The sequence below is a fragment of the Coregonus lavaretus genome, assembly GCF_964263955.1.
Source record: "Coregonus lavaretus genome assembly, chromosome: 12".
Taxonomy (NCBI): domain Eukaryota; kingdom Metazoa; phylum Chordata; class Actinopteri; order Salmoniformes; family Salmonidae; genus Coregonus; species Coregonus lavaretus.
Window position 1 is genome coordinate 33,154,122 of NC_139999.1, and position 27,435 is coordinate 33,181,556.

The window sequence follows — 27,435 nt, forward strand, 5'->3', positions numbered from 1 at the left end:
TAAACAAAAAGTGTGTAAGCAAATATTACACCCCCCCCCCCCCCTCCCCTCCGAATAGACAGTATACAGTTCAGAATAAAGCTGCTCAGAATGATATCAAATTGCTCAACAATTCTAAGTCTACTGCTGGTTCACACAGCCACACTGGTAGTCTGTTTTGGCTGTGTTCCAGAGAGGAGAACAGGTCAAGTAATACTGCCATTTTAGTGAAACACATAGTCCAGTCTCAATAATTCAAAATGAAGTTATTCACTGCAGATCCGGAAAAGCCTGATTTTGCTTGTCAGAATGACTTGCATATTTCCTGGTTTGGCTACTCTCACTATTCTGAAAAATCCCTCTCAACATTTCTGGCTCTGGGGTCCAAATCTAGAATCATCTTCCCATCTCCCAATCCTAAACTTAACCATTAGTGGGGGAAATGCAAAACGGACCCAAGATCAGCATCTAAGGGCAACCTCACCCTACACCACATTTTAGCCAGACGTTCACATTGGACCTGAGCATTACGCACACCAAACTCCTGTAAAATACAATGCAGACTGAGACAAGAATAAATACAAAGATTCTTAGTAAAAAATATTTATTTGGTCAACTTTAAGACACGGTCATGCTTTACATGGGCCCAATGCAACTGTTATGTTAAGACTTTTATATTTCATCAGATATCCCCCTCACAAAAGATGTGGTTTCAAAGGATGGCTTCATTTAATAAAAGTTCAGAACACAGCAACATTTTGCACATGAGAGCACGGCACATGATTTGAAAAGATAATGGGTGCTGTGCTGCGGTCACACAGAGCTTGTGAGGAGGAGTTAGTATTTATTGAACGGTAAACTGTTGAAAGTCCAGTTGTTGCCTTTTGAGTTACAGCCAAGGACATTTTCCAAGGTGTGACCATACTTGCAAGGTGTGACAATACTTTATACTTAGAAATGCAAATCACACCCATATTGGCATGATTTCTACTCCCCACCATTGCCTCTGTGTGAACAACACTTGGACGGTTTAGTTTGCCATGTTGAGAAGCTTCTTGATGTCACCCTCAACGTTGCTGGTCAGGAATCTCCTGCTGTAGCGCTTGAATGGCTCTCCGTCTGGCCCGATGAGAAACTTCTCAAAGTTCCAGGCGATGTCATTCCTGCCAACGGGACTCCAGATGATGCACTTGGGGTCATTCATTAAGGCCATGGGCTCGTCGCTTGGGAACGGCAGCTTCTCCTTTAGGTACACAAACAGGGGGTGGGCGTCCTTCCCGTTCACATCCACTTTCTCAAGGAGCTGGAACTTGGGCTCAAAGCCATTTCCCGGACGGACATACTTCAAGGACATCCGAATCTCTTCGTTATTGCAGTTCTCCTGCAGGAGTAGATTGTGGGAAGAATGTAACATGTACAGGCAAAGTTTGATGTTTGACCTCAAGTGGTCTATCAAAATGAGTCCCTTGTCCAAAGTCATAACCAGAACCCTCAATAAACGTGAAAGAAACCCACATGTTCTTTCCCCTTCATTTGGGATTGAGGAATATAGAATCTGGCGTGGGACAATGTCCAAATAGGCACAGGTCACACACACACACGTTAATTGAACAACAGCAAGAACAGTTTAATTTGTGCTCCACCTGCCCACCACACTCCACCTGCCAACCGGTCAGAGTAGAGACTGGTCTGCACCTTGCAAGTTTGCATTGATGATGAGCTATGATCAGAAATAATAGTTATTACCCTATATTAAGAGTTGAGAAATCCATCACCCCCAGCCTTACCTGATGTCCGAATTGATTGCAGGGCACCCCCAGAATCACGAGCCCCTTGTCGGTGTACCGTTCATGGAGCTCGTTCATCTGGGTGTAATCCCTGGTGGTCGTACCTCAGAGAGACGCCACATTCTCGATCAGCACCACTTTACCCTCAAGCGACGAGAAATTCAACAATTCTCCTGAAAGTAGCTTTGCTGTCAGGTGGTAGAACTTACTTCCAGACATTTTCCTTGTAGACGTCAACCACGCTTCTGTCTGCTAAAATGGCCTGTTGCTGGACTTTTTATACAAGGGGTGTGATCATTAGTCCAAACAGTTGCGTTTTGCAACGAAAACGAGTTTCTATTGGACAAATTCAGGTAGGTTCCTCCTCGTTTCGTTCAGTTTGCTTCTGTTTTAGAAACGTTTTGCAACAGAATCGGCGTACTGAATCAATACGGCCAAGGTCCTCAACAGGGAAATGGGAGGTACTTCCTGAACATTTTAGGGACAGTTTACATTTTTTGGTATATGTTGTATAATTAAAATCGCATAAGCATGCTTTATCCAGAACAATTAACAATGTTCATGAAGAATATAAGACGATACAAATGATGACACCCCCTGAGCGTCTAAATCAAGTCGCAGCCATGCGTTTCACAGGTTTTGCTATCGCCACTGTCTGGACTTTATAGAAGGTCCCTCATTGTAAAAGACGCGCGGGAATCCTGTCCTGTAGTTTGACAACAGTTGCTCTCACCAGTTCTTACAGTAAGTTTCATTCTTTGCTATTCTTCCTAGCTAAGTAAAATAAAGTACTTGATGCAGACCTCGCTTCCGTGACAATCCACTCTAACAATATTGCAAGTTAGAGAGTTAACGTAAGTAGGAGTAACCACCTAGCCAATTTCTCAACCTAACAATGTTAGCAAGCTAGCTACCTTCGAGGGCAACTTGTGCCAGTAACATTGCAGGCTGTAAAATGGCCTGTTAACCATGAATTTCAGCGTCATATCATCATCCAGATTCTTTCAGCCTCTGTGAACAGGTAATGTTAGCAAGCTACAAACAAACAATTGCCATGTCTCATACAGTAACATCAAATATGTTTTATAACTAAACCAAGATAGACCATAGCCTGTCGTTTCCAATGGAAACAAATTAGTCATAGTGGGCAGAACAAGCAAGGAGGTGGGCAGAGCCAACCACGAGCTAGCAAGATCCTATTGGCGCGTTGTAGCATACATCTGCATATATCCATTAGGGGAACGCCTCCTCTTTGAAGTACGCGTGTGCAGTAACTAAATTCTCATTTGCACTCCTAAACAACGCGATTTTTATAAACGTTTGCAAAGGGTAAAGTCTACAAAACTTAGTCTACTCTGTTCATAACAGATTCTAGTTTTGGGAACAAAAAACTGTATTGAGATCAAATGTTTAATTGATGAGAAAATTTGCAGAATGTAGGCCAAAATCCATCTCGTTCCATCTTCTTCCAATGCCAGCCAGTGGGCTTCCTCTCACTACCATATTTGGTAGTGAGGAGAAACGCCAATCAGATGCTTCACATTTATACATTCGGTGAAATATCTTTCTCATTGTTCTATCCGGTAACATTTTACAGACTATGATGCGAAAGAAGAGACGCCCCTCTGTGGACAAAAGCGAAAGTGCTGCACCACCAGATGTGTCAAGTAAGGCTCCCAAACAAACCAAACCACCAGACTGAGTCTGTTTACAACTTTGTCTGTCTCGTGCCATGAGTCCAATGCACTAACTAGCTAGCTACATGCACTGTGGGTCAGTTCATTAGGGCTCTATCCCCTCCCTCATTCAGAGTCCAAGAAGAGTAGGACCACTGGCCGTCAGTCCAAGACCATGGCTCAGGAGGGCACCCATATTGACTCTGTCTTTGGCCAATTTCTGCACGAGGCTGGTGTTATCTTGAGTCAGGGCAGTACATCCAATGAGATTGGTAAGCAAGACACACACCCTCAACAGTCACTCATAAACATATTGACTGACTATTGTTTTAAACTGGAAATTGTTGGATAATGCATAATTGTATTGCTTTGTAAGCTGTGGACCAAGTGGTTTTCCAAAAGAGACTGCAGCAACGACTGAAAAAGAGTCCCAGATACCCCGGTGTGAGTATAATGTTTCAAATACTGTCTTTGGTATTGCACGTTCTATAAAGCGTGTTGCCTAATAAAGCAGACTGTGATACCGCCATGGTTACACTGAGATTAATGCCATACATTTGTTTGGAACATGTCCCTTCATGAGCTCAACAAGCCAGAATGTTGAATAACATTTCATTTGAACGTACTCTATCAGTTGTCTGGTTGGTCCTTATTCGGGTTGAAATTTGAGAAGAAATATCCACAAGAAACTATTATTAACCCGACTTTTCAAAACGCTGGTACTGTCATTGCGATTTCTATCACCTGGCACATGCGCAAAACCATGTAAACACCTGCAAGACTTCGGTTATTCTGCATGCATTGTGTGCATGTACTTCCGTTTTGTGCGTGTGCCTTAGGTGATGAGCAAACAAATTGTGATAACCACAAACTGAGACTGCGTTTTGAAGTTGGTTTAATAATACTTTCCTGTGGGTATGTTATCTTCATGTTAGAGACGAGAGTCGACAGTCCACACTCAAAATTGTAAAGGCTATAAAACGTGCCTGATTTTCTAACCTTGATGGCCAACAGATTGTGCAGGAGTTCATCACAGGACTGGAGTCTCACATTGAGGATCCTGAGAGGTTCAGGAACTGTCTCCTCCCCTGTGTACCACGCCTGGCCGATGGGTACTCAAGGTAACCCCACACATCACACAGCCCTAAGGATAGCAGGGTACCTGGCTCTCTCAGTGGGGGCCATCAAATTCTAATAAAGCTTTGCTCAGTGGCAGTATAGAATTTTCAAATTGTTACATGGAAACATAAATGTCATTATGATTCGACACCTGTGTCACTTTGTGTCCTGTCTGTGGTCCAGCTCTGTCAGCTCATTTCAGGAGAGTCTGCTGCGCATGCTGCTGGGGATCGAGATGCTGCAGGTATGACAGCCTCTCTCTATGCAAGAACACATTGGCCTGAGTAGTGTCTGAACTGTGATGTCTTTCCTTGTCATTGGCCACTAGGTGTGAACTGTGAATGTAACCACAATTTCAAATGGAACCTGAAACCCACGTTCTTTTCTTTTTGTTGTAGACTTTGGTAATCAACACTTTGTTTGAGAAGCTTCCCGAGTTCATGTTTGATGGGTAAGGGCTTTTTTTTAAAAACATTTTGTTTGTTGCCATACACATACAAGTTGACTATATAGATTTTCTTGTACTCTAACCAAATTACCCTTTACATTTGCCTTTCTATTCCCTGTAGTGCTGGAGAGGATGGCCTCAATATCCCTCGTGTTATTGTCAACCAGCTCAAGTGGTTAGACAGAGTCATAGACAGCAAGGTACTCATATTACTATGACAGCAGATCTAACCTATACTCTACACTTATTCCACCTGTATATTCCCACTAAGTAGCAGGGCCTGACTGACTTCCTTCTGACCTAATTGTACCCTGTCACTATAGGAGTTAGCAGGTAAGCTGATGCAGCTGGTTTCCGTGGCGCCGGTTGAGATACAGCGTGACATCATCACCAGTCTGCCAGAGATCCTGGAGGACTCCCAGCACAGTGACATTGCCAGGGAGCTAAAGTGGGTGGAGCCCTGTTAGAGGCAGTCTAGTGTTGTGTGTTGTGATATGTGATGTCATGATAAGATGTTCACATCACTGGGACTATCTGCTGTTTCTCCCCCCTATTCTCTCTCCTTTCCTCTTTAGCTCCTTACTCCAGGAAAACACTCAGCTGACTGTGCCAATCCTGGATGCCTTCTCAAGCTTGAATCTGAGCTCCACTCTGTTGGCTGAGGTAGCCCCCCACACACAAACACACACATGGTCTGTAGTCCATTTATTGTTGTTTCTGGCTAAAGCTCTCATTGGGGAGTCAATAAGAGTAGAATTACACTGTGTTGGATCTGTTCAATGATTCATGATGTGTTCACAGCTCAGGGCTTATTTACGCAAAGGTGTATTTCACTCACCGACACTGACATCATTTGTCCCTGAAACAATTATGCTATTGACTGATTGCCTATGTACTTACATTTATCCTGAGGAAATTACATCAAGTGGCTCGTTGACTAATAGCTGCCTTTAGAGTAACTATAGTCTATGAGCGTGGTTCTTACTTAGATGTGTCAAAGTCGCGTCAATTCAAATCTGGTATTAGGAACAAAAGAGGTCAACACGACTTCTAAGATATACTAGTTATTTTAATTAATGCAAAAACCTTCAATGGTAAATATGATGTTTCGTATATACGGGCTCTCTGAAATACCTCACAGGGCGCTTCAGAGAACTAACAACATTGTTTTAGAAACAATACCCAAATACTCTGACAGAGAAAGTTTCCCACTTCTCTGCTGGCCAATTAGAGTAGAGGACTGAGTGTGGTTTAAACTTACTCAGCCAATCCATTGATTCAGGGGTTGGTCTCATCTCCTTGGCGCCATTTGTTGCACACTTCAGCCAGGCACAAGATTATCATAACAACCTATCATAGTGAGAAGAGCCAGCTCCCTTATACATCATTCCTACGTCCAAGGAAGGCTCACAGATCACAAAGAACCAGTATAGTCTAGCATTTGAAGACACATCCTTATCTCATTTTACCCCCTAAAACAGCTCTTCACATCAATCACAGCCTTGCCAGGTGTCACAGCCTACATTAGCCCAGTCAAGAATGCATTCTTTCTAAGTTAGTCATCCCATCAATTTAGGAGAATGATAAATCCCCAATAGATGAGACAGTCATTTTCTATTTACACATACACATTTGTTTTGCATCTACAAACTGCTCCTTTACCACAAAGTTGTACTAAAAATCAATACATTACAACGATACAGACAATATTGCACACCCCATAATGTACACTTGTCCTAAAACGTCTGGTGTCTCTGTGGTCCTGTGTGTCAGGTGCGTGTGGCTGTCATGGCCACCCTATCTGCTGTCCAGCTGGAGGACCTGCCTGTGGTGGTGAAGTTCATTCTGCACTCCATCTCTTCCTCAGACGCCCTAGAGGTCAGAGGTCACACACAGTGGTGTCACTGCATGTAGTCTTGCACATCTCTTTCTAATAACAAGAACAAATGAAAAGTGCCTCACAAATAGTTTCTATATGACCACCACACAAAATGTTTCCCCATTACAGACCACAATCTGCAGTGATGATGATGTGTATTGGTCTCACTGAGTGGTGCCGGGTTCTCTGTGGGGTATCAGGTGGTGTGTGACCTTCGGAAGAAGCTGGAGCTGGAGCTGTGTGTTTTCCCTCTGGTGCTGCAGGCTTCTCAGAGCCGCATGAAGAACAAGGGGACAACCGAGTGAGACACTTTGCTCCAACACACTCCAACACACTTAAACACCAACACACTCCCATCACCGCAGAGCACCAGTGCATACTGTTATCAATCCACATAACACTACCTTTAGTGGGATTTTACATTTAAAATTATTCTAAATGGCAAGGCCACTTGAATTAGTTTCTGGTCAAATTTTTCCACCAGGTCCTCCAACACCTCAGCATCCAGCAGCAGCCAGGACAGTGTTGCCTTGGTGTTGGATGGCATTAAGTCTGCAGTGCGCTTCCAGAAGACCATCTCTGAGGCCTGGCTTAAGGTAGGGAGAATAGGTAACGCTACAGTCGTATATCAACAGCCAGTAACTATTTCACCATGTGACTCTCCCTGTGTTGTTCTGCAGGCCATAGAGAATGTAGACACTGCAGAGGATCACAAGGTAAGTCTGATACATCTTTCTCTGATTCTCCTCTTCTCTCTATGCCTACAATTTCATATGGGCTGGTACTTGGCAGATTACTTGTTGATCCTGTGTGTGTGTGTGTGTGCGCGCGCACGTATTTGTGTGTCTGTCGGTCAGGTCATTGACCTGCTGGTGCTGTTCATCCTGCACTCCACCAATGCCAACCACAGCCGGCGTGGGGCTGAGAGGGTGCTGAAGGTCAAAGTGAGAGCAGGACAGATCCAGGAGGCTTTGCTACAGAAAACCTTCAGGGGCTACGCACAGGTGGGAAAGTCCTGTTACAGTAGTCCTGTCTGTCTCTAAGTGAAGCTTGTCCTTGGCTCCATTCTTGTTCCTATTGTCGCTGCTCAATAGAACTCCGTCCGTGGGCAGAACGGCGCTAACTCTGAACGTCAACTGACAAGCTAGTGGCTATAGGTTCCAGTGTGATAACATGGGCTTTTTCTAAATGAAATCCATAGAATACTAAATAAAATTGGGCCTAATATATACACTGCTCAAAAAAATAAAGGGAACACTAAAATAACACATCCTAGATCTGAATGAATGAAATAATCTTATTAAATACTTTTTTCTTTACATAGTTGAATGTGCTGACAACAAAATCACACAAAAATTATCAATGGAAATCAAATTTATCAACCCATGGAGGTCTGGATTTGGAGTCACCCTCAAAATTAAAGTGGAAAACCACACTACAGGCTGATCCAACTTTGATGTAATGTCCTTAAAACAAGTCAAAATGAGGCTCAGTAGTGTGTGTGGCCTCCACGTGCCTGTATGACCTCCCTACAACGCCTGGGCATGCTTCTGATGAGGTGGCGGATGGTCTCCTGAGGGATCTCCTCCCAGACCTGGACTAAAGCATCCGTCAACTCCTGGACAGTCTGTGGTGCAACGTGGCGTTGGTGGATGGAGCGAGACATGATGTCCCAGATGTGCTCAATTGGATTCAGGTCTGGGGAACGGGCGGTCCATAGCATCAATGCCTTCCTCTTGCAGGAACTGCTGACACACTCCAGCCACATGAGGTCTAGCATTGTCTTGCATTAGGAGGAACCCAGGGCCAACCGCACCAGCATATGGTCTCACAAGGGGTCTGAGGATCTCATCTCGGTACCTAATGGCAGTCAGGCTACCTCTGGTGAGCACATGGAGGGCTGTGCGCCCCCCAAAGAAATGCCACCCCACACCATGACTGACCCACCGTCAAACCGGTTGCAGGCAGCAGAACGTTCTCCACGGCGTCTCCAGACTCTGTCACGTCTGTCACGTGCTGTGTGAACCTGCTTTCATCTGTGAAGAGCACAGGGCGCCAGTGGCGAATTTGCCAAGCTTGGTGTTCTCTGGCAAATGCCAAACGTCCTGCACAGTGTTGGGCTGTAAGCACAACCCCCACCTGTGGACGTCGGGCCCTCATACCACCCTCATGGAGTCTGTTTCTGACCGTTTGAGCAGACACATGCACATTTGTGGCCTGCTGGAGGTCATTTTGCAGGGCTCTGGCAGTGCTCCTCCTGCTCCTCCTTGCACAAAGGCGGAGGTAGCAGTCCTGCTGCTGGGTTGTTGCCCTCCTACGGCCTCCTCCACGTCTCCTGATGTACTGGCCTGTCTCCTAGTAGCGCCTCCATGCTCTGGACACTACGCTGACAGACACAGCAAACCTTCTTGCCACAGCTCGCATTGATGTGCCATCCTGGATGAGCTGCACTACCTGAGCCACTTGTGTGGGTTGTAGACTCAGTCTCATGCTACCACTAGAGTGAAAGCACCGGCAGCATTCAAAAGTGACCAAAACATCAGCCAGGAAGCATAGGAACTGAGAAGTGGTCTGTGGTCACCACCTGCAAAACCAGTCCTTTATTGGGGGTGTCTTGCTAATTGCCTATAATTTCCACCTGTTGTCTATTCCATTTGCACAACAGCATGTGAAATTTATTGTCAATCAGTGTTGCTTCCTAAGTGGACAGTTTGATTTCACAGAAGTGTGATTGACTTGGAGTTACATTGTGTTGTTTAAGTGTTCCCTTTATTTTTTTGAGCAGTGTATTTTATATTTGAGATTCTTCAAATAGCCACCCTTTGCCTTGATGACAGCTTTGCACACTCTTGGCATTCTCTCAACCAGCTTCATGAGGTAGTCACCTGGAATGCATTTCAATTAACAGGTGTGCCTTCTTAAAAGTTAATTTGTGGAATTTCTTTCCTTCTTAATGCGTTTGAGCAGTTGTGTTGTCATATTATGGCAAGAACAGCTCAAATAAGTAAAGAGAAATGACAGTCCATCATTACTTTAAGACACGAAGGTCAGTCAATCCGGGAAATTTCAAGAACTTTGATAGTTTCTTCAAGTGCAGTCGCAGAAACCATCAAGTGCTATGATGAATCTGTCTCTCATGAGGACCGCCACAGGAAAGGAAGACCCAGAGTGCCCTCTGCTGCAGAGGATAAGTTCATTAGAGTTACCAGCCTCAGAAATTGCAGCCCAAATAAATGCTTCACAGAGTTCAAGTAACAGACACATCTCAACATCAACTGTTCAGAGGAGACTGCGTGAATCCGGCCTTCACGGTCGAATTGCTGCAAAGAAACCACTACTAAAGGACACCAATAATAAGAAGATACTTGCTTGAGCCAAGAAACACCAGCAATGGGCATTAGACCGGGGTAAATCAGTCCTTTGGTCTGATGAGTCCAAATAGAACATTTTTGGTTCCAACCGCCGTGTCTTTGTGAGACGCAGAGTAGGTGAACGGATGATCTCTGCATGCTTAGCTCCCACCGTGAAGCATGGAGGAGGAGGTGTGATGGTGTGGGGGTACTTTGCTGGTGACACTGGCTACCGCAAAGCTGTCATTAAGGCAAAGGGTGGCTACTTTGTAGAATCTAAAATATATTTTGATTTGTTTAACACTTTTTTGGGTACTACATGATTCCATATACTTTATTTCATAGATATATACGTTATTTCATTGATGTTGAAAATAGTAAAAACAAAGAAAAACACTTGAATGGGTAGGTGTGTCCAATCATTTGACTGGTACTGTGTGTGTGTGTATATGTGTATATATAACATACACACAAAAGTATGTGGACACCCCTTCAAATTAGTGGATTTGGCTATTTCAGCCACACCCGTTGCTGACCGGTGTGGTCATGCAATCTCCATAGATAAACATTGGCAGTAGAATGGCCTTACTGAAGAGCTCAGTGACTTTCAACATGGCACCGTCATAGGATGCCATCTTTCCAACAAGTCAGTTCGTCAAATTTCTGCCCTGCTAGAGCTGCCCCAGTCAACTGTAAGTGCTGATATTGTGAAATGGAAACGTCTAGGACGACAACGGCTCAGCTGCGAAGTGGTAGGCCACATGAGCTCACAGAACGGGACCGGCGAGTGCTGAAGCGTGTAAAAAATTTCTGTCCTCGGTTGCAACACTCACTACCGAGTTCCAAACTGCCTCAGGAAGCAACGTCAGCACAATAACTGTTAGTCGTGAGCTTCATGAAATGGGTTTCCATGGCCGAGCAGCCGCACACAAGCCTAAGATCACCATGGGCAATGACAAGTGTCGGCTGGAGTGGTGTAAAGCTTGCCGCCATTGGACTCTGGAGCAGTGGAAACGCATTCTCTGGAGTGATGAATCACGCTTGACCATCTGGCAGTCTGACTGACGAATCTGGGTTTGGCGTATGCCAGGAGAACGCTACCTGCCCCAATGCATAGTGCCAACTGTAAAGTTTGGTGGAGGAGGAATACTTGTATGGGGCTGGTTATCATGGTTCGGTTTAGGTTTTTAGTTCCAGTGAAGGGAAATCTTAACGCTACAGCATACAATGACTTTCTAGATGATTCTATGCTTCCAACTTTGTGGCAACAGTTTGGGGAAGGCCCATTCCTATTTTAGCATGACAATTCCCCCATGCACAAAGCGAGGTCCATACAGAAATGGTTTGTTGAGATCAGTGTGGAGAAACCTGACTGGCCTGCACAGAGCCCCGATCTCAACCCCATCGAACACCTTTGGGATGAATTGGATCGCCGACTGCGAGCCAGGCCTAATCGCCCAACATCAGTGCCCGACCTCACTAATGCTCTTGTGGCTGAATGGAAGCAAGCCTTCCCAGTAGAGTGGAGGCTTTTATAGCAGCAAAGGGGGGGACTAACTCCACATTAATGCCCATGATTTAGGAATGAGATATTATACAAGCAGGTGTCCACATACTTCGACGAGCAGGTGAAAACTTTGCCACAGATGGAAACCACTGGCCTATCTTTGACTTGGCCAACTGTTTTTATCTCCACATTTTTGGCATCTTTCATAAATTGCGGCCGCCAATCCACCATAGAAATTGTTAGAAAGAATAAGATGAAGTTCCGTTAATATGGATAACATTTGAAAGAGGGCTAATATGTGTTTTCCTACATTGTAATGGACACAATGCAACCTTTAGTAGGTAACGTTAGGCTGCTGGCAGGCTTTGGCTGTGGTACAGCAAAGCCAAGTCAGCCTGTGCTCATGGTTCTCACAGGGGAAATTAAATGATAGGCTACAATGACTTTGCTCATGGTCATGCACCCCGCAAATTTACATGTAACTATAAGTTCCTTGAATTTTCTTTCGCGGATGCCTTTTCATTATCTTGATAGACACTTGTGGTTTCTAGCTAACGTGTAGTTAAGCAAAACTTTAGTGGTCAAAACCATTCATCTTGGGGGAGCGGGTTTGCAAAATGCTATCATATCATGCAATTATACCATTTTATAAAATGGTCAGAGATACAGTGCAATTGGAAAATATTCAGACCCCTTGTCTTTTTCCACATTTTGTTACTTTACAGCCCTTTTCTAAAATTGATTAAATACATATTTTTCCTCATCAAGCTACACACACACACAGTGAAAACAGGTTTTTAGAAATTTTGCAAATTTCTTACAAATAAATAACAGATACCTTATTTACATAAGTATTCAGACCCTTTGGTTTGAGACTAGAAATTGAGCTCCGGTGCATCTTGTTTCCATTGATCATCCTTGATGTTTGTACAACTTGATTGGAGTCCACCTGTGGTAAATTCAATTGATTGGACATGATTTGAAAAGGCACACATCTGTCTTTATAACGTCCCACAGTTGACAATGCATGTCAGTGCAAAAACCAAGCCACGAGGTTGAAGGAATTGTCCGTAGAGTTCAGAGACAGGATTGTGTCGAGGCACAGATCTGGGGAAGGGTACCAAAAAATTTCTACAGCATTGAAGGTCCCCAAGAACACAGTGGCCTCTATCATTCTTAAATGGAATAAGTTTGGAACCACCTAGACTCTTCCTAGAGCTGGCCGCCCGGCCAAACTGAGCAATCGGGGGAGAAGGGCCTTGGTCAGGGAGGTGACCAAGAACCCGATGGTCACTCTGACAGAGCTCCAGAGTTCCTCTGTGGAGATGGGAGAACCTTCCAGAAGGACAACCATCTCTGCAGCACTCCACCAATCAGGCCTTTATGGTAGAGTGGCCAGACGGAAGCCACTCCTCAGTAAATGGCACATGACAACCCACTTGGAGTTGAAGAAACCAAAATTGAACTCTTTGGCCTGAATGCCAAGCGTCACGTCTGGAGGAAACCTGGCACCATCGCTACGGTGAAGCATAGTGGTGGCAGCATCATGCTGTGGGGATCTTGAGCTCCTGAGTGGTGCAGTGGTCTAAGGCACTGCATCGCAGTGCTAACTGTGCCACTAGAGATCCTGGTTCGAATCCAGGCTCTGTCGCAGCCGGCCGCGACCGGGAGACTCATGGGCGGCGCACAATTGGCCCAGCGTCGTCCAGGGTAGGGGAGGGAATGGCCGGCAGGGATGTAGCTCAGTTGATAGAGCATGGCGTTTGCAACGCCAGGGTTATGGGTTCGATTCCCACGGGGGGCCAGTATAAAAAAAAGAAGAAAAAAAAAGATATGTCTTCACTAACTGTAAGTCGCTCTGGATAAGAGCGTCTGCTAAATGACTTAAAATGTAAATGTAAAAATGTTTTTCAGTGGCAGGGACTGGGACACTAGTCAGGATCGAGGGAAAGATGAACGTAGCAAAGTACAGAGAGATCCTTGATGAAAACCTGCTACAGAGGAGGACCTTAGACTGGGGCGAAGGTTCACCTTCCAAGAGGACAACGACCCTAAGCACACAGCCAAGACAACGCAAGAGTGGCTTCGGGACAAGTCTCTGAATGTCGTTGAGTGGTCCAGCCAGAGCCCAGACTTGAACCTGATCTAACATCTCTGGAGAGACCTGAAAATAGCTGTGCAGCGACGCTCCCCATCCAACCTGACCAGAGCTTGAGAGGATCTGCAGAGAAGAATGGGAGACACTTCCCAAATACAGGTGTGCCAAGCTTGTAGCATCATACCCAAGAAGAATCGAGGCTGTAATCACTGCCAAAGGTGCTTCAACAAAGTACTGAGTAAAGGGTCTGAATACTTATGTAAATGTGATATTTCAGTCTACAAGTGTTTATACATTCGAATTTTTTTTATAAAAACCTTTTTTTGTTTTGTCATTATGGGGTATTGTGTGTAGATTGATGAGGGGGAAAAAAACTATTTAATCCATTTTAGAATAAGGCTGTAACGTAACAAAATGTGGAAAGTCAAGGGGTCTGAATACTTTCCGAATGCACTGTGTGTGTGTGTGTGTGTGTGTGTGTGTGTGTGTGTGTGTGTATGTATGTATGTATGTATGTGTGTGTGTATATATATATATATATATATAATTTTATTTTTTTATACAGACTAGCTAAAAAAATAAGTGCAAATTCATTTGTGCCATGGTTCAGGTGGACACAAGGCTGTTTGGCTCATCTCAGTCACGAAGAGGAATAACTTTGCAGCTGTTTCTGATGTATGAACAATGCCATGCTGGTGGATGGTAACATTCAAATAAAACCCTGCCCTGAAATGAAACGTTTGCTGAAAATAATTTGTATGTCATATCATAGGAAAAGACACCGCATTCACACGGATTTGAACGAAGTGGGCAGTTTGGATTTGTCACTTCAAGCCCAAATATAAAATACTTTGCCTAAAACAATGACTTATTGACTTAAATCGTTGTGCAACATCATGGGTAAGCTCTGGCCATCGTTTTTAGCTTGAAAAAGTGGATTTCTACTGACATGGGTGTTTAAGGTTCTAATATTGTAGAGAACAATCCATTAATAATTGTATGTGATTCGTAATGACATAGGGCAAAGAAAACTACGTTTAGACATTCATTTAGTAGCACCCTCTTGAATTTACCCGTATTTCACTACATTCTAGAGCAGTGAGTGAACGCCCTATGGTATACAGCTGAGGGATGGAACGGGCTGAGGAAAGGGAAGCCGATTTAGAAAATAAATAGTATAAGGTCAAGATGAGCTGTGTGACTGAGGTGTTAATGTGGTGCTGATGCTGTGTGTGTTTCAGGTGATGCGAGGTTACTTTCCCTCCATCTTGGCCCTGGCCCAGAGTCTGCTGCGTTCCCCTGACCCTTGTGTGGTGCCCATCGGTGGACACATGTACAAACTCTCATTCACTGCCTTTGACTCCTACTGCCAGCAGGTATGTGCGTGTGTGTATAATTGTATCTTTATGTATGTGTGCTGGCTAAAATATGCTTCATGTCCTCATTTCCATTGTCAAGAGTTTTCAGTTCTTGTTCTTTGTGTGAGTCTGTTCAATGGTATCTTATGGTTCTTTCTGTGTTGTCTTCTGTTAGGAGGTGGTGGGCTCCCTGGTGACCCATGTCTGCAGTGGAGTGGGTGGCGAGGTGGACGTGGCTCTGGAGCTGCTGTGTGGCCTGGTGACAGAGAAACCCTCTGAGATGGCCCTCTACGCCGTCTTCGTCAAGGTGAGGACTCAACTGTCCCCAAGACATGTCTCCAGCAGATCACAAGCCATCTATCTATTCTGTATTTGACTGAGAGTTGTCCTCAGCAGGGTCGGTGTTACTAACCTGTCCCTGGTGTGTGTGTGTGAAGGGTATCCTGGACTACATGGACAACCTGACTCCCCAGCAGATCCGCAGGCTCTTCCACCTGCTCAGTAGCCTGGCCTTCGGACAGCAGCAGCAAGGCACCCACATCCAGGTGAGGGGATCAGACACTGTGGGGCAATCATGGATATATAGGCCTATTCAATTTCTATGGGAGCAGCACTGAGTGCTGTACTGTGTACCTACCTACCATCTCTGTGGTGTGGTTATGTGGTGCCCACCATGACTATATACTGTTTTTATCTGTATATCATTCTCTTGTATCTTTCTCCCCGTGTCATTCTTTGTCACATATCCACATCTGTTTCCCCTGTCTCTGTTCTCCTCAGGATGACATGCACATAGTGGTCCGTAAGCAGCTCTCCAGCACCGTGCCCAAGTACAAGCGCATCGGCATCATCGGTGCTGTCATGGTGGTGGGCAGCATGGGGGCCTGCAGGTACGAACTGCTGCCCTCTCACATCCACTCTGCACTTACAGACTTAATCCTGTTAGCTCCTGGTGGAAAAAAGAGCCCCAACAATGCTTCTCATTTTTCCACTCAGTAGGGAGACTAATTATAGTGCCTCAATATAGTTTCCATTTCTCAAATTCTGTATTCATCTGAGTCTTGTCTCTAGGCCCAAAGTTGAGGATTCTCAAGGTGGCACATTGCCCAAGGAGACATACAGACAGGTGAGGAGTATAGGCAGGACTACTGTCTATGTACAGTCTGAATAAAGGGCTGATCCACTGTCTCTCAGAGAGTTTTCCTTTCCTGGTGCTGGGAGAATGCCTGTAAGTGGATGGTGTGTGCTGACCTCTCTGTGTAGGTGACGGCTCTGCTGGAGCTGGTGCGGTCGTGCAGTGACAGCTCTCCTGAAGCTGCTGCTCTCTACTATGACGAACTAGCCAACCTGGTGCTCACCTGCACTCTGGACCCTCTGGTGCAGGTCTGCCTCTCACATACACCCTCAAGACACACGTTATAGCTCTTTTATGGTCCTCTTTCAAAGATACTTTACCTTTTATCATCCAAATGGACCCTTTATTGTAGATTTTAAACACTGGGACACTGCCATATTTTAAAGGGTAGCTATTAACCCTGCCACTGTGGATCTGGTGTATTCACTCAGGCCTGGATAGGGAAGAGTGTGCTGGAGGACTTCCAGGAAGACTTTGTGGTGGATCTTGGACCAGATATAACTGGGTGAGTGAGTGGTGCACTACTGTCCAGGGAATGGGTGGGGGTAATATAGGTCAACTGCATACGGCTGGCAGCAAGTCATTACAGAACTGTACTTATGTTATGTCTTGACGTTTCAAGAAATCATCAATGTGTATTTTGTAAATAGTGTGTTGTGTAGCCAGTTGTCCTGACCATGTAACCGGGTCCAGGCCCTAGTAATAACTTACCTTCTGCTGTCCCTCCTCCTGTATGTCCTAGGTCCTTCCCCTTCCCCGCTTGTATGATGTACAACCTGGACGATGAGGAGAGTCAGGGAGGCATCGCCATCAACCTGCTGCGACTACTGTCTGATGACCTCCAACACAAGGGGGAGCTGTGGAGCCAGACTGGGAAAAGCAAGACACAGAGGTCAGACACTAGTTTGGCTACAGATTTGATTATCTAATGCAAAACAATGCAGAATGTCCATACAGAGTTTAATCATATGGATAAAGCAATAGATTTCAGTTGCTGCCAAACTATGAAGTGTTATTGAATGGTTTGAAGTGGATCATCTAAACAATGTATTTCTCTCTGTTCTGTGTGGTACTATAGGCGAGTGTCTTCTCTGTGCCTGTCTCCGTTCTTCCGGCTGCTCAGGCTGTGTGAGGAGCAGCAGCATCAGGGAGACCTGGAGGAGATAGATGCCCTACTGGGTGAGGAGGAATCCTGTGTTTTGTCTGATGGAGCAGGAACACACATCAACTGGTTCTCACTGGGCCAAAAAGTCTACTGAACTATGTACAAGTACTTTTTGAAAATGAGAACACTTCAGGCACTGTAGATCATGTATGGCTAGTAACACAGCAGCAGACACATGGTGTTTCAACACGGCCTGCTGGGAGTGTAGTAGATCTGCTCTGGTTCTTGCAGTTCTAATGGGAGTTTGTATGTGTGGGTGTCTGTTTGCAGGCTGCCCTCTGATCCTAACTGACATGGATGTGGTGGAGAAGTCCGAGAGCCTGTCCAAGCCTGAGAGAGAGTTCCTCTGTGGCCTGCTCTTCCACACCATCAACTGGTTTAGAGAGGTTACTACAGCTCTGTCTTAGATGAGAATTCTGGTCTATAGCAAGACACGTATATTTGCTGTGGAGTCCATATGATTTCTTTGTGTTTTATATGCCAATGTGAGTGTATTTTTGCGCACAGACCTTTAGTGTGTACGTGTGTGTTTTTCAGGTTGTGAATGCATTCTGCAGTCAGAAAGATCCTGAGATGAAGATGAAGGTGGTAACTCGTCTTCAGAACATCACCTACCTCCAGACTCTGTTGGAGCGGACTTTGGCAGGTACTATACTGCCCTGAAACACTACTATAACACAATGGACAGGAAATTAAAATGTCAACCCCATTTTATCAACACTTTTCTGATCAAAATGTTTAAATCTTACATGCTTTAGAAAATGTGAGAATTCCATGGACTGTTATTTTGACTATCCCTGCTTTTTTTGTTTCAATTAATTTGACCATTCCTGCTTTTGTGTTTCAGCAACCCCTGGCTATGCTCCTCCTCTAGCCAACTTTGATGGGGAGAGTACAGACGGAGCTCCACTGCCTAGCTCCTCTGCTGCTCCAAAGAAGGGAAAGAAAGGTAAGCAGGCCTAAAAGGGACATACCTTCCTCTGTATACTGACCAGGGGAAATATAAGAAAAAATATTCCTCTTTCCTGAGATGAGATTCAACACTTATTGTGGTGGTTGTCTTGCAGAGGGTACTGGTAAGAAGAGGAAAGCCACTGCTAAGAACTCGTCAGCAGACACCTCTCAGCTGGAGGAGGGCACGGAGGCAGAGGAGACCCAGCAGGTTAACACCCACACAGAGGTCTGACCTCTCACCTCCGTCACATGATGTGACTGTTACACACAATACTCTCTTTATCAGGACTGGAATTTAAATGATATTTTCTTGTGTTCCTTCTACCCTGCAGGACCATGCAGAGAAGGAGAAGGTTCAGGAGGCCAGCAGACCTGGGGTCAGTCTGGTTTCCTACCGGCCCTTCTTCAGGGAGCTGGACATGGAGGTGCTCAGTGTGCTACAGTGTGGCCTGCTCTCCCGCTCTCTGCTGGACAGTGAGCTCCACAGCAAGGTAGGACACCACCCAGCCCAGAGCCTACACACCGTACACCATCAGGGTTGGGCTCTAATTCCATTTGAACTCCGCCAATTAATGAGTTGAATGGAAGTTCAATTACTGAATTGAACAATCATAGTAAAGGTGTTAGGCAATTATCACATTCTCTGAATTTACTCAGTTAACGCCAAATTGGCCCCAACCGTGTACCCTGTATGTGTCTCATACACATTCAAATAAAGCCAGGGACACTAGCTAGAATCCCTCCAATGTCTCTGTGTGCTGTAAAGAGATGCTGTGGTCTTGTGCAGGTGCGTGAGGAGGTGCAGCTGGGCCCAGCAGAGTTAGTCTTCCTGCTGGAGGATATGTGGCGCAAACTGGAGTTCAGTCTGACAGCTGCCCCTGCCAAGAGAGCCCCATTCTTCAAGGTAGGACACACACACACTGTGTGTGTTGTATGAGTCATAACATAAGCTTCTCTTTCATCTTCCATATTGTCTCCTGGCTGCAGGGAAAGACAGACAAGAGCGTGGGTTTCTCCCACTTGCAGCAGAAGAGCCCTAAGGACATCGCTGCCTGCTGTGTCCAGCTGCTGCCCACTCTCTGCACCCACCTGGAGAACTGCCACAATCACTTCCAGGTGCACACACACAGCTTCATGTTTTTTTTGTTGCCAGGCACACATTTAGCTAATTGTTGTAGTGTCCCTCTTTGTGACCGTCTTTCCTGCTGTGTACAGACTCTTCTGTCTGAGAACCAGGGGGTGGTGGATGCCCCAGGCCTGGATGTGAGGGAGCACCAGCTGCTGTCCTCAGCCTACCAGCTCCTCCTACAGGTTCTACACACCACCTTCAGCTGGTCAGTCACACCTGGACACAACACCACCTGCACACTCCTGCCTTTCAGGACAGTATCCTCACCTTCAAGGAAATTACAATTACTCTGGGTTTGGCAACTGTGGTCCCGGAGAGGTTGGTGTTGTTTTGTTCCAGCCCGGCTCTAACATACCTGATTCAACATATGTGAATCAGGTGTGTTAGTGGGCTGCTACAATGCCTGCCCACACTGTCTCTCCAAGATCAGGTTTTTCCATCCTTGGGCTATCTCTATGGATCTGGTACTGTAGCCTACAGTCCTGTCAGTTGTATCAGTAGCTCTTGTGAATCACTCTTGTCAGGTCTGGTTTCTCCCAGCCAGAGCACCGTGGCCTGCTGAAGAGGACTCTGGGAGTGTTGGCTGACCGCCTGAAAGAGGGAGGGCCTGAACTGACCATGGACCAGCTCATCAAGTGAGTGGAGAAACATTCCCTGTCAGCTCTAGGTGAAGTGTGTGTGTGTGTGTGTGTGTGTGTGTGTGTGTGTGTGTGTGTGTGTGTGTGTGTGTGTACACAGTATGCTAAAGCTGTTCTCCCCTATCTATGGTCTTCAGACACAGCTTTGAGTACCTGCTGAACTTCCGCAGCACGGTTCCCAGCCTCAGCATAGCTCTGTGTCTCTCCCAGCTGCTCAGCACTGTGGCTGAGAGAGGAGGGCACCAGGCTACATACAGGGAGCAGACTGGTGAGACACACACACGCTCCATCAATTTCTATAGGATTGATGCAACAGTGAAATAGACTTTATCAGGATCAATTCTATGACAATCCAGTGAATTCTGAAGATTTATTGATATTCTGAAAAGTGGCATTTATTTTCGATGAGGATCAGCTCATCATAGAACGGTCTCTCCCTCTAGTAACCCTAGCCCGGCGGTTCCTGTGCCAGGAGTGGGTGACTACCAGCGGAGACAGAGAGAAAGGACCCAAACACAACGAGACTCTCCAAGCTCTCCTCAGGTGTGTCTCACAAGGATTCACTGATCATGTAGAGCAGATTAATAAATTAAAAGGATACTTCGGAATTTGGCAATGAGGCCCTTTCCCTACTTCCCCACAGTCAGATGAACTCGTGGATACCATTTTTATGCCTGCATGCAGTTTGGAGGAAGTTGCTAACTAGCGCTAGTGCAATTGCTAACTGACTTCCAGTCATTGCGCTTGTTAACATTGGCTTACGAAACTACCTCTAACTTCCTTAATACTGGACGCAGAGACATGCAAATGGTATCCACAAGTTCATCTCACTCTGGGGAAGTAGATGCATCCCGTTAAGTATCCCTTTAAGGTGGCCATGGCATGTCAGTATACTGCAGACACTGGAAAGGGTCATTTACTCTATAGGGGAGTCCCAACAGTCTTGTAACCTCATTTATTCCAGCTCTTCTACTGCTATTGTGGTTGCCATGCTCCCAGTGGCTGTAAGGTGAATGAAAATATTAATGGTGTTCATGATGTTCATTCCCTCCTCTCCTCTACACTCCCCTTCTCTGTAGTATTTACCTGGAGCACACTGATGATGTTCTGAAGGCGGTGGAGGAGATAGCTGGAGAGGGCATCCCTGAGCTCCTCAACGCAGCCAAAGACGCCAGCTCTAGAACTTGGCCCACTCTCAACAGGTAGGTGCTGGGACACACTGTACTACTACCACTATCTCTCCTGACCTCTACATACGAGGGCATTCAGTGACCCCCTGTCTGCCTTTGTTCACCTCTTTCTTTCTCTCTTGTCCCTCTCTCTCTAGGCTGACGTTCCTGGTCTTCTATAAGGGGATGATGGGAGAGCTGGAGAAGGCTGTAAGGAAGATTCCCCCTGGCAGAAACAGCGACAGTGCTGAGGTACACTGTTATACAACTGGACGCACATTCACAGACAAAAGCAGAGGAACTGCCAGTGGAGCTAGGTGGTGCTAGTAGCCATCGTGCAGTGACTATGATTGCATACATTCAGCAAGCATTTGTGTGTGATTTATAAAGTTACATTATTAACCCTTTGCTGTGTCCAGGTGAAGAGTGAGAAGCTGCTGACGTGGAACCTGGCTGTCAGAGACTTCCACATCCTGGTCAACCTGGTTAAGGTACTGAGACTGTTTACACTGGGAGCTAGTCATGAATGGGTTAACCCTTATTCAAACAAATGATGTCTACTATGTGTTATGATTGTTCAATTCACTTTGGAAGATGCATGGCTGGAAATAGCGTTTAAATTACTATGCCCACACTAAACGACAATAGGGCCAGGACAATACCAGTATTGGAATATTTTTTCCATGACAAAAATGAAAACACGAAGCAGACCAAACTCTTTGGTCCTACCGTAAGTCAAATATTGTGTACTATAGCTTGGAAAATAAATAAATGTGACGCTGGATGACAACATATTGTTTGTTTGCAACATTAGGGCTGTTTTCCTAAATCAGCTCTGTTTTGTTTCCTTGCCAAGATACTAACGAGTATCGCGAGACTGGTATTGTCCTGGCCCTAAACGACAAGCATGTCAACATGTATTCCCCTGGGTGTTCTGCCTCTCCAACACACTCTGGATGGAGGGAGATTAAGACATCTGTCATGCTCTGCTGGCTCCATGCCCAGTGTGTACGTGTGTTTGGTGTGTGTGTGTGTGTGTGTGTGTGTGTGTGTGTACGCGTGTGCAGGGCTGTGTGTGCATGTGGATTGGCTCTCTGCTGGCTGGCTTTGGGTGTTGAGAAGCTAGAAGTAATGTGTTCTCCTTCATCTTTCCTCGTCAGGTGTTTGACAACAGACCAGTGCTCAATGTGTGCCTGAAGGTGAGTCTCAGTACATTGGCATTTGCTCTGCCTGCCACAGTGTCAGACACATTCCATAACTAATTATATTAATTGTATTTTTATGTTGTTGTCATTGTTGCTAGTATGGCCGTCTTTTCCTGGAGTCTTTCCTGAAGCTGGGGATGCCATTGTTGGATTTCAGTTTTAAAAAGCACAAGGTACAAGCCAAAAGACTGAGGGAAAAATACTAGAGAGAATGGTTTATTTCAAATTCAATAAGGAAACATTACATGGTGTCAATAGCAGCTCATGCTGAATTATTTGACACCATTTATAATAGTCATAAATACTAGAGCCCTGCACGGGCATTAATTTTAATCCTGAGCCCTACCCATGCCCGCATCGTTCAGGCCCTACCCTACCTAGGCCCAATTGCTTCTGCCAAATTAAAGGCCCTGCCCAAAATCAGAAATAGCTTCCTCCATTAGTAAATCCATTAGCTGCTCCTCTCTCTGTCACTCGCTCCCTGCGCGCTGCTCGCTCTGCTCATGGCGGCTCTGAATCTGAGTAACCATAGCAACGGCTCTGCTTGGGCTTCTCTGCTCAATGAAGAGACATGAGATAGCTGTTAGCTACTTTTCATCACTGAACTCAAGGAGCATTATTTTCTGTCTTATATTTGATAAGGTTGAAGCACTTATGATCCATGTTATGATCTTAGTCAGATATGACTGTACTACGCAGCAGAGCACAAACAAATGGCTCAGCTTTAAAATGTTAGTGATCAGTTTAGTGATACCCGAGCCCTGCCTGTACCCTAGTTATTGATGAAAGAACAGGGCCTAACCCCAATGTATAATGTTGGGGCCCGTCGGGCTCGGGTCGGGTAGCAGAGCTCTAATAAATAGACAAGAAATCCATCAACACAATAAAATCTACAACTTTAAAATAGTCAGTTGTTCAGTGTAATTTGGTGTGACTGTGTGTCCACTCTGTCTCAGGAGGATGTCCAGAGCCTGCTGAAGACCTTCCAGCTCAGCACCAGGCAGCTCCACCACATGTGTGGACACTCCAAGGTACAACCCAGCCTCCCAACACTGCTCCTGTCCTCTCCACAGAAACCTGTGTGGATGAAATATGTGTGAATGACGCTAGCCAACATATATCAGTGAAGTCTTGATTATGAGGATGTGTGTGACATGAAAAGGCATGTTTTGTCGTACTATTTGTGTGTGGTGACCTGTGGTGTTGTTTCCCAGATCCGCCAGGACACCACCTTGACCAACCACGTGCCAGCCCTGAAGAAGAGCCTGGAGCAGTTTGTGTACAGAGTGAAGGCCATGCTCACCCTCAACCACTGTCAGGAGGCCTTCTGGCTGGGTAACCTCAAGAACAGAGACCTCAAGGTACTGGCTGCCGCACTGGGGGGCATCATGTGTGTGTGTGTCAAGGGTGAAATTGTGGTCTATATATTGGGGGGGACAAATAGTAGATGGGGGGTCCTACCAGTAATATTTATTTTGACACTTTAAAACAAATTTCCTGCAATTCTACACAGTTTGATATTACTTAATATGCCTCTCTTTGAAAACACATTTAAGTGGAAGGATAAGTTTACATTTTTTGTCATTTAGCAGGCGCTCTTATCCAGAGCGACTTACAGTTAGTGAGTGCATACATTTTCATACTGGCCCCCCGTGGGAAACGAACCCAAAACCCTGGCGTTGCAAGCGCCATGCTCTACCAACTGAGCTACAGGGACTAAGTCATTAATGAAGGTATTTCAAGGGAAATATTAAGAAGACACAAAAGATGAAGACTGAGTTTTATGACATGACCCGCCAAACCGCGCTTCTTAACACCCGCTCACTTAACCCGGAAGCCAGCTGCACCAATGTGTCGGAGGAAACGCCGTTCAACTGACGACCGAAGTCAGCCTGCAGGTGCCTGGCCTGCCACAAGGAGTCGCTAGAGCAAGATGAGCTAAGTAAAGCCCCCCCCCCTGGCAAAACCCTCCCCTAACCCGGACAACGCTGGGCCAATTGTGCGCCGCCCTATGGGACTCCCGGTTACGGTAATGATACAGCCTGGGATCGAACCCCAGGCTGTAGTGACGCCGCAACTATGCGATGCACCACTCGTGAGGCCGGAAAGTTTTTCTTTGTAATGACAGAAACGCAGACGACTTGGTACTGTTTTGGTGCATTCGTTTTAGCCTGCCAGGGATGCCGGGTCAGCGCCAGCGGTGTTTTCATCTCGTTAAACTCGATCGAGCAGCCCAAAAATAATTCCAGCCAATGGGGAAAACCAGAAAGAACTCACCATCTTTTCTTCTTCAATCTGAGCCAGAGCGCTCTGACCCAATGAGAATTGGGGGGCACCAAGGGTGGCCAATCATATTTCAGGGGGGGCTGGTAGCCACCCCTCACCCCCCCCTGACTGAAATGAGTGGGGAAGGGGTGTGAATAGACAGTGACTGTCTATAGGCTGAGCGGAGTAGAGGCAGCACCTACATTTGAACACATTTTGACATGCGTCAGAGAGAGAATTTGCAGTTTTATAATGCTATTTTACACATTTTGTCATGAGGTTAAGAAAATTGTGCAGTTTAAAGCTAATTTCCTGCAATTCTACATATTCTGCCATGGGGCAGAGAGAAACATTTGCTGTTTAATAGCTCATCTCAGGCTATTCTTCACATTTTGCCATGAGGATGAGAGAACATTTTGCAGTTTAAAGCTAAGTTCCTGCTATTCTACACATTTTGTCATAGCATATGAACACGTCATAAGCAATCTGGGCCCCCAACCAAAATAATAATAAAAATAAAAAAGTATTGATTTTAAATAATTGTGGGGGATGAATCGACCTGTTCTGAATATTGGGGGGGACATGTCCTCCCATCCCCCGTAGCAATTTTGCCTATGGTGTGTGTATGTGTGTGTGGCCTCACATTGTGGGGTCAGACAGATGCCTTTGTGTTGCAGGGTGAGGAGATCCTCTCTCAGCGCTCACAGGGGAGTGATGAAGAGGAGGAGGAGGAGGAGGAAGGCTCCCCGCTGCCTCAGGAGCAGTCAGAGGATGAGGTACTGGCCATAATCTACTTTTAAAGCTACTGTATTGAGTTAAATGTAATTGCTAAAATAATTTATCTTTGCTACATCTTTGATTTAAAACACAATGTTCTAAATTCCCATAAGGAAAAGAGACAGAAGCTATTTTGTGGCGTTTTATAACCTTTAATTTTCTGCAAGCTTTCTGTCTGTTGTAATCCCAAGAACAGGTAGATTTGTTGAGGATCCTTATGTAACATTGAGGTTTACAGGCAGCTGATAGGGAAATGGGCAGCTGTGTGTGGAACACTGGGCTGTTAAGATAAGGTGTACTGTTTCAGTTCCTGGCTAATTATTACTGGCAAGATCTATGAAACAACAGTGAGGCAGGTTCAGGAGCACAGAGCCCTGCTGTTAGACAGCCCTCTAGTCTACACTAATGGGGGGATTTGCTGTACAGCAGTGTTTCCCAAGTCCAGTCCTCGAGTACCCCCAACAACACACTTTTTTGTTGTTGTAGCTCCAGACAAACTCACCTGATTCAACTCATTGATGGCTTGATGATTCGTAGACAAGTTGAATCAGGTGTGCTAGTCCAGGGCTACAACAGAAATGTGTGCTGTTGGGGGTAGGACTGGATTTGGGAAACTGCTGTACAGTAACCCTTTAAAACACTGCTCTGTTTGTTTATCACACAGAGGTACTTACCTAGCTTAATCTGCTTGCAAAGGGAGATGTTTTACAGCCCAATGCCCTGCTGTGGCAGAATCACCAGAGATTTAGAATTTGTCCTGTTTCTTTCAGGCCCAGGAAAGCGACTCCGATGGGAGGAAGAATGGCAACCGGAAGGAAGAGGGGGACGATGATGAAATCACAGATGACTTGGATGATTAGGACAACGTGAAAGAATACTGTCATCTCTGTGACCTACTGACCTTCTGGTGTCAACAGACTCTAACCTTGCATAACCCATATCCCTTTGCCCTCCTCAGATAGGAATAGGTCAGGGAGTACAATGAAGGGATTCCTATTGCCTTGCTGCCATTGAGAAAATAGACAATTATGGGATTTCTGGGGAAGGAGGGGTAACAATAATAATAAATAATATGCCATTTAGCAGACGCTTTTATCCAAAGCGACTTACAGTCACATTTTTGTGTATGGGTGGTCCCGGGGATCGAACCCACTACCTTGGCGTTACAAGCGCCGTGCTCTACCAGCTGAGCTACAGAGGACCACATGTTAGTGAATGTTCTAAATGCTGCAAACAGCATTAGGGTGTGCTGAACTGATTCAGACACTAACGTTTGAGACTGTGAGAGAATGTATCTTATAAAATTCTGATGTTGCAGAAAGCAGTTGAGTGAAGAAAAGTTTGATTTACCTTGAAGATGCACTGAGTGTACAAAACAATGACAACTTCCTAATATTAAGTTGCATATGTTTGAATTTTCAAGATTATTTTCATTGGGAAGGCAGATAAAGCGTTTTTATCAAAAGCAATCACTTTTGCATGGGAAAACACAGAATCCTACTCATTACTCAGCCTGCTTAATCTGTTACTTTAGTTTTTTGCTTTTTCATGCCGGGGAGGCAGCCGGTTCCAAAATAAATGCGATACATTTTTCACCCCATACCAACTAAGCCTACCGGTGTGCCCAGGCCAGCTTAATCGAATACCCTCAATGTTTGCGAACATGAGAGAGCCTTGCTAACATTTTGTTTGTGAACTGGGCCCCTAGATGATGGATCAATTGATACAATGTGATTTACTGTATCATTCAAATACATACACTGCTCAAAAAAATAAAGGGAACACTAAAATAACACA

At 45.4% G+C, this 27,435-nt stretch overlaps 2 protein-coding genes across 2 annotated transcripts; one reads left to right on the plus strand and one right to left on the minus strand.

Annotated features, from left to right (window-relative positions):
• Positions 1-566: 566 nt before the first annotated feature.
• Positions 567-2,208, minus strand: LOC311139019 (glutathione peroxidase 2-like). The gene is made up of 2 exons (XM_084173846.1): positions 1,767-2,208; positions 567-1,360 (listed from the first exon to the last, which is right to left on the minus strand). Exons 1-2 carry the CDS (start codon positions 1,842-1,844, stop codon positions 1,010-1,012), a joined length of 429 nt encoding a protein of 142 aa, XP_084029972.1. The 5' UTR covers positions 1,845-2,208; the 3' UTR covers positions 567-1,009.
• Positions 2,209-2,467: 259 nt separating this feature from the next.
• LOC311139015 (Fanconi anemia group D2 protein-like) lies at positions 2,468-27,435 on the plus strand. Its single transcript, XM_084173843.1, has 44 exons — positions 2,468-2,510; positions 3,364-3,433; positions 3,577-3,714; positions 3,819-3,886; positions 4,457-4,563; positions 4,745-4,805; positions 4,960-5,012; positions 5,131-5,209; positions 5,333-5,457; positions 5,585-5,672; positions 6,783-6,887; positions 7,089-7,189; positions 7,373-7,484; positions 7,569-7,604; positions 7,746-7,892; positions 15,085-15,219; positions 15,377-15,508; positions 15,639-15,746; positions 15,982-16,091; positions 16,273-16,327; positions 16,465-16,584; positions 16,768-16,841; positions 17,079-17,228; positions 17,415-17,515; positions 17,772-17,887; positions 18,039-18,147; positions 18,349-18,450; positions 18,569-18,681; positions 18,788-18,946; positions 19,243-19,359; positions 19,443-19,571; positions 19,671-19,789; positions 20,109-20,219; positions 20,360-20,490; positions 20,666-20,765; positions 21,302-21,424; positions 21,550-21,643; positions 21,811-21,882; positions 22,552-22,590; positions 22,695-22,769; positions 23,553-23,627; positions 23,811-23,957; positions 25,539-25,637; positions 26,409-27,435. The coding sequence occupies exons 2-44, from the start codon at positions 3,367-3,369 to the stop codon at positions 26,496-26,498; spliced, it is 4,392 nt and encodes a 1,463-aa protein (XP_084029969.1). The 5' UTR covers positions 2,468-2,510; positions 3,364-3,366; the 3' UTR covers positions 26,499-27,435.

Coding starts and splice junctions, on each gene's coding strand:
- LOC311139015 (XM_084173843.1), top strand. CDS start 3,367: ATGATGCGAAAGAAGAGACGCCCCTCTGTGGACAAAAGCGAAAGTGCT. Junction 5,673..6,782: donor GCTCCACTCTGTTGGCTGAG/GTAGCCCCCCAC, acceptor CCTGTGTGTCAG/GTGCGTGTGGCTGTCATGGC. Junction 7,190..7,372: donor AAGAACAAGGGGACAACCGA/GTGAGACACTTT, acceptor TTTTTCCACCAG/GTCCTCCAACACCTCAGCAT.
- LOC311139019 (XM_084173846.1), bottom strand. CDS start 1,844: ATGAACGAGCTCCATGAACGGTACACCGACAAGGGGCTCGTGATTCTG. Junction 1,361..1,766: donor GCAATCAATTCGGACATCAG/GTAAGGCTGGGG, acceptor CTACTCCTGCAG/GAGAACTGCAATAACGAAGA.